General features: G+C 47.0%; 1 protein-coding gene across 1 annotated transcript; it reads left to right on the forward strand.

The window, feature by feature from the left end:
• Positions 1 to 1,521: 1,521 nt before the first annotated feature.
• On the forward strand, positions 1,522 to 17,281 carry LOC138561431 (rho-associated protein kinase 1-like). The gene is made up of 4 exons (XM_069642763.1): positions 1,522 to 1,935; positions 3,462 to 3,469; positions 3,751 to 3,758; positions 16,458 to 17,281. The coding sequence occupies exons 1-4, from the start codon at positions 1,522 to 1,524 to the stop codon at positions 17,279 to 17,281; spliced, it is 1,254 nt and encodes a 417-aa protein (XP_069498864.1).
• The last annotated feature ends 1,175 nt before the right edge of the window (positions 17,282 to 18,456 follow it).

The raw sequence follows: 18,456 nt of genomic DNA on the forward strand, positions 1-18,456 counted from the left end.
GACATCTGGCAAGGTATACCAACGCAATTCTCAAGGACGGACGGAGGAACTTCCAATGATATAAAAGCATCAGGGCACACTCTGGGGTACGGTGGGGAAACAGACAGGAGAAGAGCTCAAGACTCATTCCTCCCCACATGCCCCACAACTCAAGCCCGCTACCGGGCCACAACACAACATTGGAGGGACAAAGACAATCCTGGTGGGGGAGATTCAATCAAAGTGAACAATGGAAACAAGGGCAGTGACGTGGCATGCAAGAGGTGTCCAGGAGAATACAAAGGGACAAAAGAAGCTAGTCTGGGGCTTGTGGAAGACTTGGACTTGGGACCTCATCTCGCCCAGTAGAGGATTTCTCCCCCAGGTGGAGTGGATCCGGTGGGGGGCATCACAAAGTGCTGCAAAGAAGCATTGGGCCTCTTCATTGTGATGGACACTTCAGCCAAAACAGCGCGAGCAGGCACGGAAACCCATAAGGTGAGCAGGGTATTAGTAAAACCTAGGTGGGCAGTGGATACTACCTTGGGGACAAGGTGACCGGGTCCCCAAACAACGGGATTGAACCGTGAACGAATACTAAGCACTGAATAAAGCAATAGCAAACAGCATATCAAGAAGGAAGGCAACTCCCCCAGACACACCGACGGACCCCAGAAACGGACTCCCACCCTGACGTTCACAGCACAACCACAGCACAGAGTGGGGTACACAGCCACCCAATGGAGGAAATCCGTTCAAGAACCACACACAGGTGACAATAGGAAACCCACCGCCCATCCGCGCACCCACAGATAAGAATGGAACCCCGGCACAGGCCTACTGATGCGGATCCCACCTAATTAAACAATGTTTAGCAAGAGGTGGACGGGAGGAAAACTAAGGTCCCATCAGGAACAGGACAGATAGAGCACAAAGGGTGAAGAAAACGACACAAGTTTGTTGACACTTCATGGGCACCCCCAGAAAGGGGACCCAACTGAATGGAGGTCGTACCTACCACCCTGAAAGATAATCTTCCCCCAAGAACCTCTAGCCGACGGCTGGACTGGGGCGGTCACGGAGCAGAGCTAGGACTCAAATCTATCTAGCAGTTAAAGGAGCCCCGAGCTCTTCGGCGCCACCCGGAAGGAGACCAGTGCACGACCAGTCAGGAGTCAAGAGAGGACAAGATCCCTACAAGACAGTACACAATCGGGAGTGATATTCAAAGGAGGGGTGGGCCTCCCAACAACACAGAACTGAATACAACAGTGAAGAAGGCAAGGGGAGACCCCAACAAAGGTACAACACAAACCGTACAACTCAACAACAGAAGAACAGCATAAACAGAGATATCAAATAAAGCCAGATATCACAAGTCTTAATGCCAAAGTCCAGATCTAAAAGTACGGCCCCAGCTCACTGGCCTCCCAAGGGACACAAATAAGACATCTGAAACAGCTGTGCAGTATGAAAGAAACGACAATGGTACGGTGGGGAGAGACCGTTAGAGACTCCCAACAAGAAATGGGGGAGGCCACGATGACCAAGGAAGAAATGCAAAACTGCTTTAAGGATTTCCAGGATCAATGCCTTCTCTCTTTCCAGGAACATTTCAAATCATTAAAGGAAGATAGGAAGCAATCTTTGCAGGAGGTAAAAAAAGACATTGCCAAACTGGAAGAAAGGACAGACACTTTAGAGAAAGCAGTGCAACAAATGGAGGATAAGAACAACAAATCAGAAGAGGCACTGGAGCACCTATCGCGCCTCTCCTACAATCTTGAACTCCAATGCGAGGACTTGGAAAATAGATTGAGAAGATCGAACATTAGAATTAGAAACCTACCCGAATCAATTGAGGACAAAGACCTCCCAGAGACAGTCCAACAGTTATTCACAGAGGTCCTCGAAGAGGACACAGAACCCCAAATCATGATCGACAGATTACACCGAGTGAGACCAAAAAGGCCGGTTGAACCAGGAACTCGACCAAGGAACGTGCTGGCAGCCATCGCATCATATGCACAAAAAGAACAAATCTTATAAAAAGCCAGGATAGCAGGCCCATTGAGAATAAATGGCCAAGAAATACAGCTGTACCAAGACGCTGCCAAATCCACACTCATGAAGAGGAGAAAAATGGGACCAGTAATCCAGCATTTAACAAGCAACCAAGTGCGGTATAGGTGGACGTTCCCATTTGGACTCCTCTTGACATGGGAAGGGAGACAGCATAGGATCACAATGTGCGAAGAAGGGGAAAAAATCTTGAATCTGCACCAAGACGACCGAGACGGTTAGGAAAAACCACAAAAACAAGCGCAAGCTTCCAGCAAATGGAAGGCTGGAAAACGGCCAAGAGGAAGAACCGAGGTGGAAAGAAAAGATTATACCCACACAGAACATGCCAATACACAAGTAAGAAAACTGCAATGCGGAGGGTGCCAAATCAAATTAACGGGGTGGGAACCACCTGGAATCTCACATCTAAAGGCCTGAGGGAAGGAGGGGGGCCAAATTGGAATCTCAAGTGGGGTTTAGGAACCCCCAAACAACAAACCTGAGGACCAGTGGAGGCTGGGCACGTAGGACAGGTCGTCCAAGCGTTTCTAGGTATCTAGCCCCACCCCCTCAGGGGGAAGTTGGGGTAGGGAGGGGGAAGGGGGAATGACAAGGGGGGGTGGGAAAATGGGGGACAAGAAGAGGCAGTAGGGAAGGGAATCATGTGAGCACCAAACCTAAGGCGGAATATGGATAGCAGGAACTCCAAACCCCTGATAATCCTGACACATAACGTCCGGGGGATGAACACTCCAATTAAGAGAAACAAGTTAGAACGGCAGGCCTGGAGATGGCATGCAGACATTATTATGTACCATAAAATAATGGACAAAGCTCAGATCAAAAAAGGAGGGGCATCGTGCATATACCAAGCCAACACAGTGGTAAAAACAGTGGGAGTCCTAATAGCCATACAAGATAGAGTAAACACACAGTTCCTAAACACCTTGGCAGATAATATGGAAGATACCTCTTTCTCAACATAAAAATAGAAGGCAAACAATTAACACTGGCTTCAATCTACGCACCCAATACGGGACAGGATGGATTTTTGAGGGGGACCCTGCAGACACTGGAAGGCTTTGCCTCAGGGGACATTATACTAGGAGGCGATCTCAACATCTCTTTGTGCAGAGCTCTGGGGTTGAGAGCAGCTACCCCCTCCCCTTGCAGCCTCTTCCTGGTGCCCTCCCCATCCCGCCTCCCTGCCCGCCCACACCGCCCCCCTCATTGGCTCCTTTAGGTGTCCCTTCTGGACTACCCGATGGCTTATCTCCCCGCTCGCATCTTTGTGCAGAGCTCTGGGGTTGAGAGCAGCTCGCCGGGCAGCCCAGTGCAGGAGTGACTCCCTGCCAGCCCATCCAGGGCCTCGAGTGAGTTGAAATTGTTTAAATTTGTAAATTTTTTATTTCTTCCAGCGCTCCAAGTGCGTGGTGTGTTTTCTTCCTCCCCCCTCCCCTTGCAGCCTCTTCCTGGTGCCCTCCTCATCCCGCCTCCCTGCCCGCCCACACCCCCCTTATTGGCTCCTTTAGGTGTCCCTTCTGGACTACCCTACGGCTGCTCTCCCCGCTCGCCTCTTTGTGCAGAGCTCTGGGGTTGAAAGCAGCTCCCTGGGCAGCCCAGTGCAGGAGTGACTCCCTGCCATCCCATCCAGGGCCTCGAGTGAGTTGAAATTGTTTAAATTTGTAAATTTTTTATTTCTTCCAGCGCTCCAAGTGCGTGGTGTGTTTTCTTCCTCCCCCCTCCCCTTGCAGCCTCTTCCTGGTGCCCTCCTCATCCCGCCTCCCTGCCCGCCCACACCCCCCTGATTGGCTCCTTTAGGTGTCCCTTCTGGACTACCCTACGGCTGCTCTCCCCGCTCGCCTCTTTGTGCAGAGCTCTGGGGTTGAAAGCAGCTCCCTGGACAGCCCAGTGCAGGAGTGACTCCCTGCCAGCCCATCCAGGGCCTCGAGTGAGTTGAAATTGTTTAAATTTGTAAAATGTTTCTTTCTTCCAGCGCTCCGAGCTTGTGGTGTGTTTTCCTCCTCGCCCCTCCCCTTGCAGCCTCTTCCTGGTGCCCCCCCCATCCCGCCAACCTCCCCCCATATACTGATCCTCCTGGGCAGCCCCCTGCCCGGCAGCCCCCACGGCTAAGGGCCCCTTAGGCAAGGGGTGGCTCCCTCGGCTGCGGCTCCTGTTGGTGTCTGCAGGTGTCCGCAGGGGACGCCAGGCGCCGTTCCAACGCTCCTTCTTGTCAGCTCCACCTGCTCCCAGGCCCACCCCACCCACACATGTTCACTTTCTTTTTTGGTTGGTGTCCACAATCCACTGTGTTCTGAAACTTGTGGTAAACTAGGGCTTTTTTTCCCCCTCGCAGGATTCTCAAACTTAGGTGGCCTCTCCACTGGGTACCAAATACGCATTACTGTGTTACTGTGTTCTGATATGTGGTAAACTAGGGCTTTTTTCCCCCCTCGCAGGATTCTCAAACTTAGATGGCCTCTCCACTGGGTACCAAATACGCATTACTGTGTTACTGTGTTCTGATATGTGGTAAACTAGGGCTTGCCGCTCACTCCCTTTCCGCTTGCTCTCGTCTATTCCCCCCCCTCCCTCCTATTCCATGGTGCTCTCTATCTCGCCTATCTTCTCTAACTGCTTCTCCATTGACTATCCTGCTCACCTCACTAAATCTGGCAGGAAAAAGTTTAAAAAGGACATCCTGGTCTCTAACCCAGGCCTCCCTATCGCTGACACCTACACCAGTGCCTCGTCCAAGGAAACTCTCACTGACATCCTCTTTTTTGTGCCTTCGCCTGACCTATGGACCCTTCATATGGTCTCTGCGCTCTCTCCTTTCTCCTTTTCTCCCATTAATGGTGGCACCCACTGGGATGTCCTCTTGGCCTCCTTCCACTCTTCTAAGGCCATTATTAATGTCTACGCTAATGGGACCGTCTTGGTCCAAGGCCCTCAGGCCAACCTTCACCTCTTTGATAGACGCTTCCCGCACCTCATCAACTTCCTTTCCTCTCCTGCTGTCCCCCCTCCTCTGTCATCGGCTACCTTGCCTCCACCCTCCCTCCCTGCCCCCTCTTGTGTTCCTTCTTCACCTGCGCAGGGCGTACCTCCGATCTGTACCCCTCCCCTGAAATCCTTCAAGGCTGGCAATCTTCTCCACATTGCCACTCTTAACTCTCGCTCTGCCGTCAAACATTCCTCTGACATCTGTTGCCTTCTTGAGGAACTGGATCTTGACGTCCTCGGTCTCACCGAGACATGGTTCAAAGCCAGCTCTGTCACCAGCTTTGACACACTGCTACCTGACGGCTACAAGATCCTCTCCGTGCCCAGGCCCAACCATGCTGGGGGGTGTGACCCTTATCTTCCCTGAGTGGATTCCTGCCACTGTCACTTCTACGCAGACCTACTCCTCTTTTGAATGCCTTGTGTGCCAACTCTCTCTCTCTCCTAGCCAGTCCCTTACCGTGGCTACTATCTATCGACCACCTGGTCAAATTTCCTCCTTCCTCTCTGAGTGGGCGGACCTCTCCTCCTCACTCCTGTCCTCAACCACTCAACTCCTCTTTCTTGGAGACTTCAACGTCCACCTTGATGCCTCCGGTCCCCCGTCTGTAGTCTTTCGCGACCTCTGCGACGCTCTCTCACTCTCTATTCTCCCATCTGGGCCGACTCATTCTGCAGGGCACACTCTTGATGCTCTGATCTCTTCTTACCTTCCCCTCTCTGTCCCTCTCTCCACTCCTCTCTCCTGGAGTGATCACTGTCTCCTATCCTCCCACCTCACCTTCCCTACCCCACAGGCAAAGCCACCCTCATCACTGCCACCCTCCTTCTCGGTCATCCGACCAATGAAGCGCGTGTCAGTTGAGGCTTTCGCTGCCACCTTCTCGCCCCCCCTCTTTCGGCTGACTCCCACCCTGACACAGCCCTCTCCACGCTTCACTCTGCTATATCTGATACTCTTGATATCCTTGCCCCTGTCATGAGAATCCGCCTGAAGCCCAAAGCCAAAACTCCTGGTATGACTCAGTTCTCGTCACCCTTAAATGCAAGTGCAGGGTGGCAGAGAGGAAATGGCATGCTTCATGTGCATCCTCTGACAAACTGGCCTGCCGCCTACTCCAAAGGCGATACCGGCTCTCCGTTCTCACCAAGAAGAGAGCCCTTATCCAAGCCCGCATCTCTGCGGCATCTAATAATTCGGCCGAACTCTTTAAAATCTGCAAGGAGCTGGCCAACCCTGCTGCAGTCTCTACCGCTCCTGTCCCCTCCCAGGCCCTCTGTACGGCACTGGCCTCTCACTTCATTTAAAAAACTCAGGACATCCTGTCCTCACTCCCCTCATATCACCTCCCCCTCTCTATTCCCTGCTCTTCCTCTGGCCCTTCTGCAGCCACCCCTCCACCCTCCTTCTCTGCCTTTCCCCTTTTTTCTGCTGATGAGGTTTTGAGCAAGTCTGATCTATGAAAGTCTCGTCAAAACTGGTCCACCCATGCTCCTCCAAAACCATCAAGGACCACATTGACTCCTTAGCTCCTACCCTGGCTGACTTCTGCAATCACTCCTTCGCCTCTGGAGTCTTCCCATCCCCACTCAAGCACTCCCTTGTGCACCCCCTTCTTAAGAAACCCTCCTCTGACCACTCCTGCCCGGCTAACTATCGCCCAATCTCTATCACTCCCTTCCTGGGTAAGCTCCTGGAGAAACTGGCCACCTCCCAGCTTAATCTCCATGCTGAATCTGTTGGTAGTCTTCACGACCATCAGTCTGGCTTCAGAGCTGTCAGAAGCACAGAAACTGCTCTCCTGAACATCTGTGAGGACCTGCTCTCGAACCTTGACTCAAACACTCCTTGTGTTCTCATTTTGCTTGATCTCTCCTCTGCCTTTGATACTGTCAACCATACCATCCTGCTCAACCGTCTCCATGATAACCTGGGTATCACTGGTCAGACTCTGGCGTGGCTGTCCTCTTTCCTCTCCAATCGACCCTCCCAGGTCCAACTGGGGTCCTTCCTCTCTGACATCTTTTTCTCTACCTGTGGTGTCCCCCAGGGATCTAATCTCTCTCCCTGGCTGTTCAACCAGTACTTGGCACTTCTTGCCCACTGCATCGCCGCTCTCTGCCCCAATTTTCAGTGCTATGCGGATGATACCCAGCTCATTTTCAGGCTACCCTCGGCCTCCTCTTCTCCTTCCCTCATCTCTGACTTTCTTTCTGCTATCCAGGAATGGTGTGCCACCAATGACCTCTGCCTTAATGCCAGTAAGACTGAGATTCTACCCATCGGCACACCCACTCCCTCCTTCCCTGCAGCTCTCTGGCCGGCCTCTCTTGGCCCTCTTCCTGATCCTACCTGCAAGGCTAAAAACCTTGCGGTCATCTTTGACTCCACACTCTCTTTCTCTCATCACATATCTGACATCTCTAAGAAGTCACACTACCAGCTTCACCTCCTCAGAGGTATCCTTCCTTTCCTCTTCTTCCCCCAGAAGCTCACTGTCTCTAGAGCCCTTGTTCTCTCAAAGTTGCACTACTGTAACAGCCTCTATCTGAATCTGCCTGCCTCTACTCTCTGCCCTTTGCAACTCATCCAGAACAGGACTGCAAGACTTGTCCTTGGCATCACGCCCAGGGACCGTATCTCTCCAGGACTGAAATCACTACACTGGCTCCCAGTGGCTGCGAGGATTAAGTTCAAAACCCTCTGCATTGTCCACAAGGCCTTCCGGGGCATCGGGCCAAAATACCTTCAACTCTCTCTTCCTAAATATCTTCCTTCTCGAGTTCTTCGCTCATCCACCTCCAACTCCCTCAGGGTCAGCCGCTTCTCCAAGCAACGAGTTGGGGGTAGATCTCTCTCCGCTTCAGGGGCCTCCCTCTGGAACAGCCTTCCTACCTCCCTGAAACTTGAAGATAACCATCTCCGGTTCCGGAAGCACCTCAAAACCTTCCTCTTTGCCTCTGCTTTCTCTCCCCCTCTCCCCTGTTAATATTACTGAAACTGCACTGAATCTGCAAGGGGGCCACTCACCTACCCCGGTCCGTGTCCCTGCCACTCTCCCCTGCACTGCCTACCTGGCAACCCCTGCACTGTGGGACTGTCTCTGTATCCCTACAGCCCCTCCTCCCAGCACTTGTCTGCACTTATCTTGCACTTGCCACCAGCTGGCCCTTATTATTTATCTTGTTCTACTAAACCTGTACAGCACTTCTCCTCTCCCTTTCCCCCCTTGCACTTTTCCCTTCCCCCCCACCCTGCACTTACACAATCTGAATGACACCTGGCCTAGTAGGATCGTTTGTCTGTCTCCCCTTGTTCCCCCCCTGCCTCATCGCGCCTTGAAACACTTGTGTATAGGCGCGTTATAAATGCCATATCATATCATATCATAGCATGGGACCCAAAGCAGGACAAAATACACAAATCGGGAAGAAGGTCCCTTCAAAAGCATTAAAGAGAACATTTGAAATACTGGCATTACAAGATATTTGGCGTGCCAAAAAAGGAGAAACACAGGGCTTTACCCATTTCTCACAGGTACACAGCTCCCAATCAAGGATTGACTATTTCTGGGCATCCACAGGCCTGGTAGAGAAGGTTACTAACATAGAGATAGGACCAATATCCCTCTGGGATCACACTCTGATAGTGGCATCCATTAACATCAATAGGACGAGGGGAGGGATCTGCCCGTGGGAATTCCCCACGGATTTACTACAGGATAGGGTGAGAGCAGACACAATAAGAGAAAAGATTGAACAATATTTCTCTGAAAATGACAATGGCACAACCCCAGAGAGTACAGTCTGGGATTACTCTCAGTCTGGGATTACTTTAAGGCAGTACTGTAAGGCGATCTGATAGCACTAAATGCACATAGCGACAACATATGGAAAAATTGGGAGGAAGAATTGGAAGAATTGGAAGGGAAACTGAAGGGAATACAAACTGAAATAGTGAGCAACCCCAGTAAAAAGGCCCTGAAACACATGCAAGCACAATTTAGTTTAATGCAAGACAAGAAAGCAGAGCTAGCGCTCCTAAGACTGAAGCACAACTACTACATAAGTGCCAATAAGGCAACTAAACTCCTAGCAAGGCAGCTTCGAGAAAAAAGGCGAGGATAACCATTCTGAAGCTGAAAGACAAACAGGGCCAGATAAAAACATCTAATGAAAAAATGGGGGAGATAAGTTGGAAAACCACAATGAAAAAAAAACAAAAGGTTTATCTAGAAAACCTCCCCCTTCACCACATCTCAGACACAGACAGGGCGACATTAGAAAGGTAGATACAGGTGGAAGAAGTTATTTAGGTAATAAAACAAATCCCTAGAAACAAAGCACCGGGTCCAGACTGCTACCCAGACGCCTTTACTGCAATGTCCTGGCTCCAAAATTAGCAAACCTATATAACAGCTTCCAGTCACAGAGGAACATAACAAACTCCATGAATGAGGCAAAATTGGTAATCTTTCCCAAACCAGGAAAAGACCCGACCCTTCTGGGGTCATACCGCCCAATAGCCCTAATCAATTTAGATGCTAAACTCTACACCAAATTCCTGGCAGAAAGAATTACACAGCTTCTCCCGATACTTATAGGACCAGACCAATCGGGATTCATCCCGATGTGACAAATGGCAGACAAAACCCGCAAAGTGAGCCACCTAATTGAGAAAGCTGAGCATACGAATGCCCCAGCTATCTTCGTGTCCTTAGACACAGAGAAAGCTTTCGACAGGGTTGAATGGTCACAATTATTTCAAACAATGAAAAACATGGGATTTGGACCAAATTATATGCAAATGGTCAAAGCCAATTACAACACACCCTCACTGTGAATCGCCCTGAATGATACTCTTTCAAGACCAATCCCACTAACCAGGGGCACCGAACATGGATGCTCTCTATCTCTTTAGTTATACACCATATTTCTAGAACCTCTGTTGATCCGGATTAGGTAAGCATCCCACGTGAGGGGCATAGTAATGGGGGGAGAGGAAAACAAAACCATGGCATTCACAGACAACATTCTGATAGCACTGACGGTCCCGGAACACTCTTTCCCAGCACTACTATTGGAGCTAGAACAATTCAGGGCCATCTCAGGCCTGAAAATAAATAGGCAAACATCAGAAATACTAAACCTAACTGCAAACCCAACAATGGTAGACACAATGGCACCCTCCACCCACTTAAATATCGCCCCAGAGGCCATCACGTACTTGGTGATTAAATTAACACCCACGATTAGCCGGCTTTACAACGCCAACTACTCGAATCTCCTGCAAAGCTGAAAGCAGATCTGGAGAACCCTCTAAATATCACATGGTGCGGAAGAATGGCGGTCATAAAAATGTCAATTCTGCCGAAATTACTATACTATTTCCAAACACTCCCAATAAAGATCCTGAAATCATTCTTCAAATTACTGAACAAAATGTTAACCGCCTTCATCCTTTCAGCCAGGAATGGAACAGAACACATACCTTACCTGGACACAAGCGGGATGCACCAAAACAAGAGACATGTATAAAAGCCAGGAGATTATGATCTTTCAAGAATGCCAACATTCAGTCGACAAATTCTTCATCTTATGTATTATCTCCATATTTGTATCTTCTATTTCTTTTTCTTAATAATAATAATATTAAGCTGGCCTTTTTTCACACCCTTATTTTTGAATGCTTTTTTATGAACTATTGGCGATTTTGCACACATATTTATGACATACGTTCACAGAAAATCACATGTAATATGAAAGTAACAGCATCAAATAGCATACGAAAGATCAGATTGACAATTTTCCGAGTTCACCATTTTGAATATCCACCATTAATGGGTATGCAGTGATAAAGGCGCAGTAAAAATGTCACATTTACAAAAAATCGTGGTAGAAATGTCACATTTACAAAAAATCAAGGCAAAAATGCTGTGGTTTGCCACGTTAAAGGTGTACCCCATTACACCATTTAAGGGGAGCGGGCGTTGCAAGGGAGTCCGCAGCTCTCCTTAAATGGTATAATGGGTCTGGGGTTGCGGGGGTGTCCCCTGCATCCTTAACATGGATTGCGGTGGCAAAACCACAGCCTTTTTGCCGAAATATTTTGTGTTCACGGCCATTTTCGCCGCGATTTTAACACATGGAACCCATTAATGTTAGTAGGAAAATCTGGGATGGCATCATGGCCAAAATAAAACCTTTATATTTTGTATACGTGCGCCAATATTCATGCTGCTATCATCAATAGCACAAATCTTCCAAATATTTCACCTATCTGCTGTACTAATAATTCTGAGAAAATGTTTACATTAAAATTGAAGATGTCTTGGATGTTTAAATAAAGTTTGTGAATTATTTATGTAGTGCATATTACAACACAGTGTGCATCATTACAAGTTTGCCGGTCTGGAAACAACAGTGCCGGTAAGCTTACTGACACCATTGTTTCTGGGCCGGTAAACTACGAGTCTGCTGGCGGGTGCCGTTTCGCCCGCCAGGTCTGACCCTGGCGGGCGGAAAGGCACCCGCCAGCAGACTTTGACGGAAGCACCAGCACTGTTGTGCACTGTGCTTCCGTCCTCCCCATTCCCATTGAGTCCTATGGGACTCAAATGGGAATGAGGAGTAACATTTGACATCGTCTTTCACTTTAGGTTCACAATGTCCCTTGTCCATGGTGTTTCGTCTCTTTATGTCATTCTCAGGTCATCATATCTTCTATATGTGAGTCAGTCCGGGTTCTTGTGACATCACCATTCGTCTTCCATTAAGACCTTTTTGGCTTCTTCAGGGACTGTACTCAGACGATCTTCATTTCTTCTCATTTGTTGATATGGTTTTCTCAATGGGTACCTTACTGTCCATGTTTTCTTTGGTGTTGGTACTGTTCTTCTGATAGGAACTGGACAGAGCCCCACTGCGTCTCTCGGCTGGTTTATTTGCTCATTATACATCACATACTTTGGCGTTAACGTTCCTGGTACTTCAAAATGGATGGTTGGAGTGCAGGCCGTACTTGGGACCTTCTCTACACCGGCACGGCTACCGCCGGGGTTGTAATGAGGCCCAGTTTCTGTTTCATTTGTATAACATGGCTGTGCAAAAGGAAAATCACTGTTTATTTCTAATATTGGCTTACAGATGTTGCTTTGGGAAAGGCACATTATAGAGGTGAACAGTAATCTTCAATAATTTTTTTTTAGCAAATGTGTTTCTTTGTATAACATATATTCTTTATTCACACTTCCCTGGTTCCTCTCTGGACCTAATATTCTCTTCTTTTCATGATGACTCTATGGTCACTATCAGCCTTTCATTTCCACAGACCATAGCCTTATTTTTTTCTCTCTTTTGGTTTCCTCTGATTCTTCCCGCTATTATTTTGCCTGAACTCGCTGTAATCCTAGATCCTTTCCGGACCGCAGCTTCATTTCTGCTGTTTATAATAAACCTTACTTCTCGTACCAAATTTGCTTTTCGTTCATCTGATTCTGTTCTGCCCTTTCCTAAAGCAGGATTCCTTTCTACTTTAGAATTTCTTTATGCTGGTCAGTCTTTCCATCCTTCCCGCAAACCTCTACTACCCTGGCTCACTTTGTGTCACCTCTCTCTTCAAACCTGCTTTTGTTGCATTTGTTGAACTTAATCTACTTTCCTCTTTACATTTTGTATTCAACCCTGTTCCATTAGGTCATAAAAACAATATTTTTCTGGTCTCATTCTGTCTCTTATTTGTTTTAACCCTGTCAAGGATGGCACTCTGTCAAGAATAGCACCCAGGTAGGTTTTGGGTGGCTGTGCTGATGGAAGGTGACAGATAAGCACACACAGCAGGAAGCTCAACAAGAAAGAAGAAGAGGTAATCGTAGCTGTGAACAAAAAAGGGGCAGGAAATACAAAGGTACAAACAAACTGGATTCCCTCTTTGGGGTGTATGCAGAAATGGAAAAGAGTGTTCCACTGACCTTCGGAAACTCCAGCCTTCTGCACAGATTGCTATTACAGGAGCCCACTCTGTATGCTCATGGCTGGGAACAACAGCTGTGGGTGTCTGTACAGAAACAGTATAACTGAAATGGAAAACCTAAGGGGAGGACAGAAGACTCAAGGAAGCGAAGGACAGGGATCAAGAACAGGGGTTGCAAACAAGGAAGAGAGCAAGGGAACAGTAACCAGGAAACAGGGGGGCTGCAAACAAGGAAGCAGGGCTGGAGTAACGGATGGCACAAGGTGCAGGCGAACTGTTGAGGACTGCAGAGGAGCAGGACAGCAAGGAGCAAGCCCAGAGGAGCAGGGCAGCGAGGCAGGGAGCCCAGAAGACCAGGGCTGCAGGCAGAGGAGTGTAGCAGGCTGCAAGGCAGGGAGCCCAGAGGAGCAGGGCAGCGAGGCAGGGAGCCCAGAGGACCAGGGCTGCAGGCAGAGGAGTGTAGCAGGCTGCAAGGCAGGGAGCCCAGAGGAACAGGGCAGCGAGGCAGGGAGCCCAGAGGACCAGGGCTGCAGGCAGAGGAGTGTAGCAGGCTGCAAGGCAGGGAGCCCAGATGAGCCGGCAAAGGGCACTGGGTCAGAAGCAGGATAATACGGCAACAGGAACAGCATACAATTCATGGCTGAAGGCTAAAAAGGTGCTGGGAGAACTCTTAATGCAAGAGACTGAGCTCCTGCAGGCAGCTGCTTAAATACAGCCCTGCCCTGTACTTAGACAAAACGAGGCTCGCTTGTAGAACTGAGACCCATGTGCCACTTTGTAAATCTGAGTGTGGCTTTGTGGTTAAGAACCCTCGGTGTGGCTCAAGCCTCAGAGCGTATGTTTTAGGTAAATATTTAGATCTCATAGCGCAACAAGTCTGCATGATGTGCCTACTTAAGGAAATGCGGCATTCTTAGTATAACATTATATAGAAAACAAAAACAATAATTCTTATTAAATCTGCGCAAACTCATTATTACTTGTTAAGTAGTGCAACCAAGGGTTAGAAGTTTATACAAAAAGAGTATACAATATTAGGTAAATATTTAGCTCAAATAGCGAAACAAGTGTGCATGGTGTGCCTTCTCAAGACAATTCGGCATGCTTGGGGGGCCAACTGAGAGCGCCAGTACTAATAGGGTGGTGTGAACTTATTTATTATGTTTGTTGTGCACTATTGGGGTCCCTGTGTAATAGGACCTTTTTTGACTGGCAGCTCCAGGCCAAAACAACCATTAAAAATCAGATTTGATTTTTTGAAACTTACATAATTGGAAAGATTGACAAATAACAGTGGGGCCCACCCCTACTCTTCATTTTGGATCTTGTCTCGACACATTTGAGGTGGAGGCATGCTATTGATAAATCACATTAGACATAAACAATGCTGAGTTTTCTATGAAAGCAAGAAGAAAATGTCATTTGCAGACAAAGAAGCATTGTTGACAAATAAAGCCGAAACATTAGGCTTTTCAACCGAAGAGGCAGACAAAATACTTGGCTTAATAAAGGATACTGGATAGTTAGGGAGAATACTCTTATAAGGCTAATTTCCCAAACCTAGTGAGTCCCCCAGCAGCTTTGCTGGATTTTTGGGGTTTGTTTTTTTCTCCTGCTAAGAGTGAGATTCTTTTCCTCCCACTCTTAGGAATGATTTGAGATATGTCTTTAGCTTTTTGTGTGCTTATGGGCTATGGGGTCTTTTACTCCATAGGGTACCATCTGTCTTTTGTGTATGTGTTACACAGCACCCTCAGTGCAGTAACAGAGGGGTGTCATAGTGACCCCCAAATATAGACTCCATACTCTGGGACTGACTACTGTCTCCCAGGGCATGTATGGTCACCATTGGCTTTACTAGTCCAAAATTGTGAACAGAACCAGTAGGAACCATCATATTGTGAAAGTACTGGAAGGGGTTAATTCGATTGCCCCTGGGTCTGTTTCCAAGGGGGCACTGTCCGGTCCCCCCTTGTGGAGTTTCTGGCTGGTGGCAGTGGTTACCACGCAAAATATTCGACCGGAATATTCTCTATGGGATTCTCCCATTGATTTTAAACGCACCACTTTTTGGTGCAATGTTAAAGATAATGCTGGGTTATTTATTTAATATTAAATCACTGGTTGGGTCTTTTCGCCAGAACTCTTTTCTAAAATGGCGTTTGTGTCTGTCTCTGTGACTCCAACCAAGGTCGGGCCCTTTGTTCCACTTTTTGGCGGGCTTCTCCACAGAACCCTTCTAACTGGTGCCACTCTGTCTGGGTTCCACAGGATGTGTGGGTGGGGGAATTGGCACCCTGGACTGCGTTGCTTTAGCAACTCAAGTCACACTCTGTTCTGATTGGCCCAGTGGTGAGCCGCCGGCTCACCACTTAGCATGTCTGAGTGACAGCTAGGCTGTTGAATGGGGGTTTTTCTGCATATAAGCAGGGCTTTTGGGACTGGAACTTCAGAAGTCACCACAGGACCTAAGAAATCCGAAGAGGGGAGAAGCTGAGCCATCTGCAATGATGACACCACAGGTGGAGCCCTGCTGCAACAACCTCACCACTTTCAAGACGACAAGAGATGATCTTCTGCTGAAAGGGTCTTCTTCCTCTGATCTGGTGGGATCAACCAGTTTGCCATTTCGCCTTCCAGGAAGTCTCTTGGTTGAATCGCCATGCCAAGCACTCCGGTGGCCGGATAGCCAAGCTTCACCAATGTGACCGCGAATACCAGGAATGGACCATTTAACCGACAAACTCTGCGGCTGGTTTCTTCCCTGGGCAGTGCAATGACTCCAAGTTTCCTCCTCGATGAGATCCTCTCTTCCCCTGGTCGAAACCACGAACTACACCCACTGCCAGGAACAACTGCCACCGCTGGAGCTTCCTCACTCTTTAAGGTACTGTGTTCTGCCTGGCCTCCCTTTATTCGGATTGCTAAAGGTGACCCTTAAATCCTTGGCTTTCCAACTGGGTTGGCCCCCAGACCTTCTAACTTTACCTTTTGAACCAACCCAACCTCTTTTGAACATTTCTACAAAGACTTGAATGCATTTCTCAACTGTGTGATCTTGGGCACATTTCACCTTACTCGATTTAAAGTGGGCCTGGCCCATGAATTTTGGCTCTACAGTAGACGCTGCCTTCACTAACTTGTTTTCGTCTCTTAAAAGTGTTGGTAACTGTTTAATTTTTACGACCTGCCTTTTTCTCTCCCTTTAACCTAATTATTGGAGTGCCATCTAAGTTACATGCTAACCTGTTTTGACAAAAAGTGGTGTTTTGACTTAGACTTGTCTAGTAATTGCTAAGGGAGGTGTGCATGCTTTTCTGATTGTGTTGGAACTTGCTTTTGATTTATAGTGCTAGTGTATTTTCTAAAGTGTGTGTTAAATAAATAATTATATACTTTTGATAACAAGCTCTGGTCGTTGTTTGCTTGCTCGCAGACAAAATACTTGGCTTAATAAAGGATACTGGATTTAGTGCAAATAGCGATAATAAACAAGCTCCAGCACGCAGAATCAAACAATTAGAATATCTGATTCGAAAAGAGATCAATCGTAAACGGCATGCAATCACACTTGGAAGGTACTCCAGGGGTCAAAGACTACCCCGAGGATTACGTATCCAACTGCGTCCTACTATATGCAAAGAAAGTAAGGAATTTGTGAAAAAATGGGAGGCGATACTCAATAAATGTTCTTTAGATTTAATCCACCTTACAATTCAAGAATTAGCTAACAACCTCAAAGACTTAGGAAATGAAATCCAAGAAATAGAGAAGCAATTAGTGACAACCTTGAACAGAGAAGAGGTAGATGCAATCTTGGAAGACATCAACAACAAATTGGCAGGATACAAGACAGAACTGGAGACAAAGAAAATCTGGAAATTCAGAAGAGATACATATGACTATTTAAAAGATGAAGTGTACAGTTGGATGGTCAATTCTTTAAGAAAAACTAAACCAAACAACACTAGTGAGACATCTAGTTCAGGCAGAGACACAGAGAGAGAAACCACAAATCAAGAAGAAGAAAACACTCCAAGTACCAGAATGAATAACAGGAACAACAGAAACACCAAACAAAGGAAGAGCTGCTTTTTTAGAAAAAAGGAAGAAGAGAACAATAAGGGGCAAGAGAAAAACAAAAGGAAAAACCAAACACAAGGTTACAGCAGAAGAAAACATAGTAATCAACTTATCAGCAAGAACCTTAACAGTAAAAGAGATACAAACATTACAAAAAGGACTTGTGCCAACATATAATAGTACTTTATTCAATACTAAGATAGAATTAAACAAACTGATACGGAAGATGAAACTTAAAGTATTTTTCAGTGAACTTGAACATGACGAAGCACAAGGTACAGACTATTTGGTCTTTAAAGAATGTAGGGGCAAGAGCACCTTCATTCTACTGATCACGATACCCTCAGTGGACATTTTCCAGAAACAAGTAACTAGAGATCTTGAAAAAATAAAATGTAAACATTCGAGTTAACGGAACATGAAACCACATGAATTACAACTGATCAAGAACCTGTATGGCGATGAATCTATTACCATAAGGTTGGCCGATAAAGGAGGGGGCCTAGTGCTTCTAAACACCACAGACTATGAACAAGAATGTGAAAGACCTCTTTGTGACACCAATACTTATGCTAGACTCAGTGAAGATCCAACAGGAGAAATTAAATTTAACCTGGAATAACTTTTAAATAAGGCAGAAGAACTTAAGTGGATCAATCATAATACAAAACAATTCTTAATCAACACACATCCCCGAATACCACACTTCTACACAATTCCGAAAGTGCATAAATATCTAGAGAAACCACCAGGAAGACCGATTGTAGCAGGAATAAACAGTATTTTCAAACCACTAGGAAAGTAGACTTTTTCTTGCAACCTTTGATCCAAAAAACCAGTATCTATATAAAAGACTTGACACACTTCCTACAATATCTCAACGAAATACCATTTCCTTCTTATAATATATGTTTCACGATAGACGTCAAAAGTCTATACACATCGATTCCTCATGATTTAGGAAGAGAAGCAGTCGAATGGATACTGTTACAAGAAGAAGAGATACCAGCACGGAAAGAATTCATCATGCCACTATTGGAATTCATAGGAAACAACTAAAATTTTCACTACAAAGACAGATACTATCTACAAGTTGCAGGCACTGCAATTGGGGCTACTATGACCCCAACCTATGCGATTGCATTCATGCATACATTTGAGACAGAACATGTACATCTTAACCATTTGTGGTGACAAGACCTCGCCATTTGGATCAGGTACATTGATGACGTTTTTGCAGTGTGGACGAACACTGAATCCAAATTACTAGAATTCTTCAATCACCTCAACAGTATAGACCCAAGAATCCAATTCACACATGAATATTCTCAAAATACCATACATTTCTTGGA

This window comes from Ambystoma mexicanum, chromosome 1q (assembly GCF_040938575.1).
Source record: "Ambystoma mexicanum isolate Mex_15411 chromosome 1q, UKY_AmexF1_1, whole genome shotgun sequence".
Taxonomy (NCBI): Eukaryota; Metazoa; Chordata; class Amphibia; order Caudata; family Ambystomatidae; genus Ambystoma; species Ambystoma mexicanum.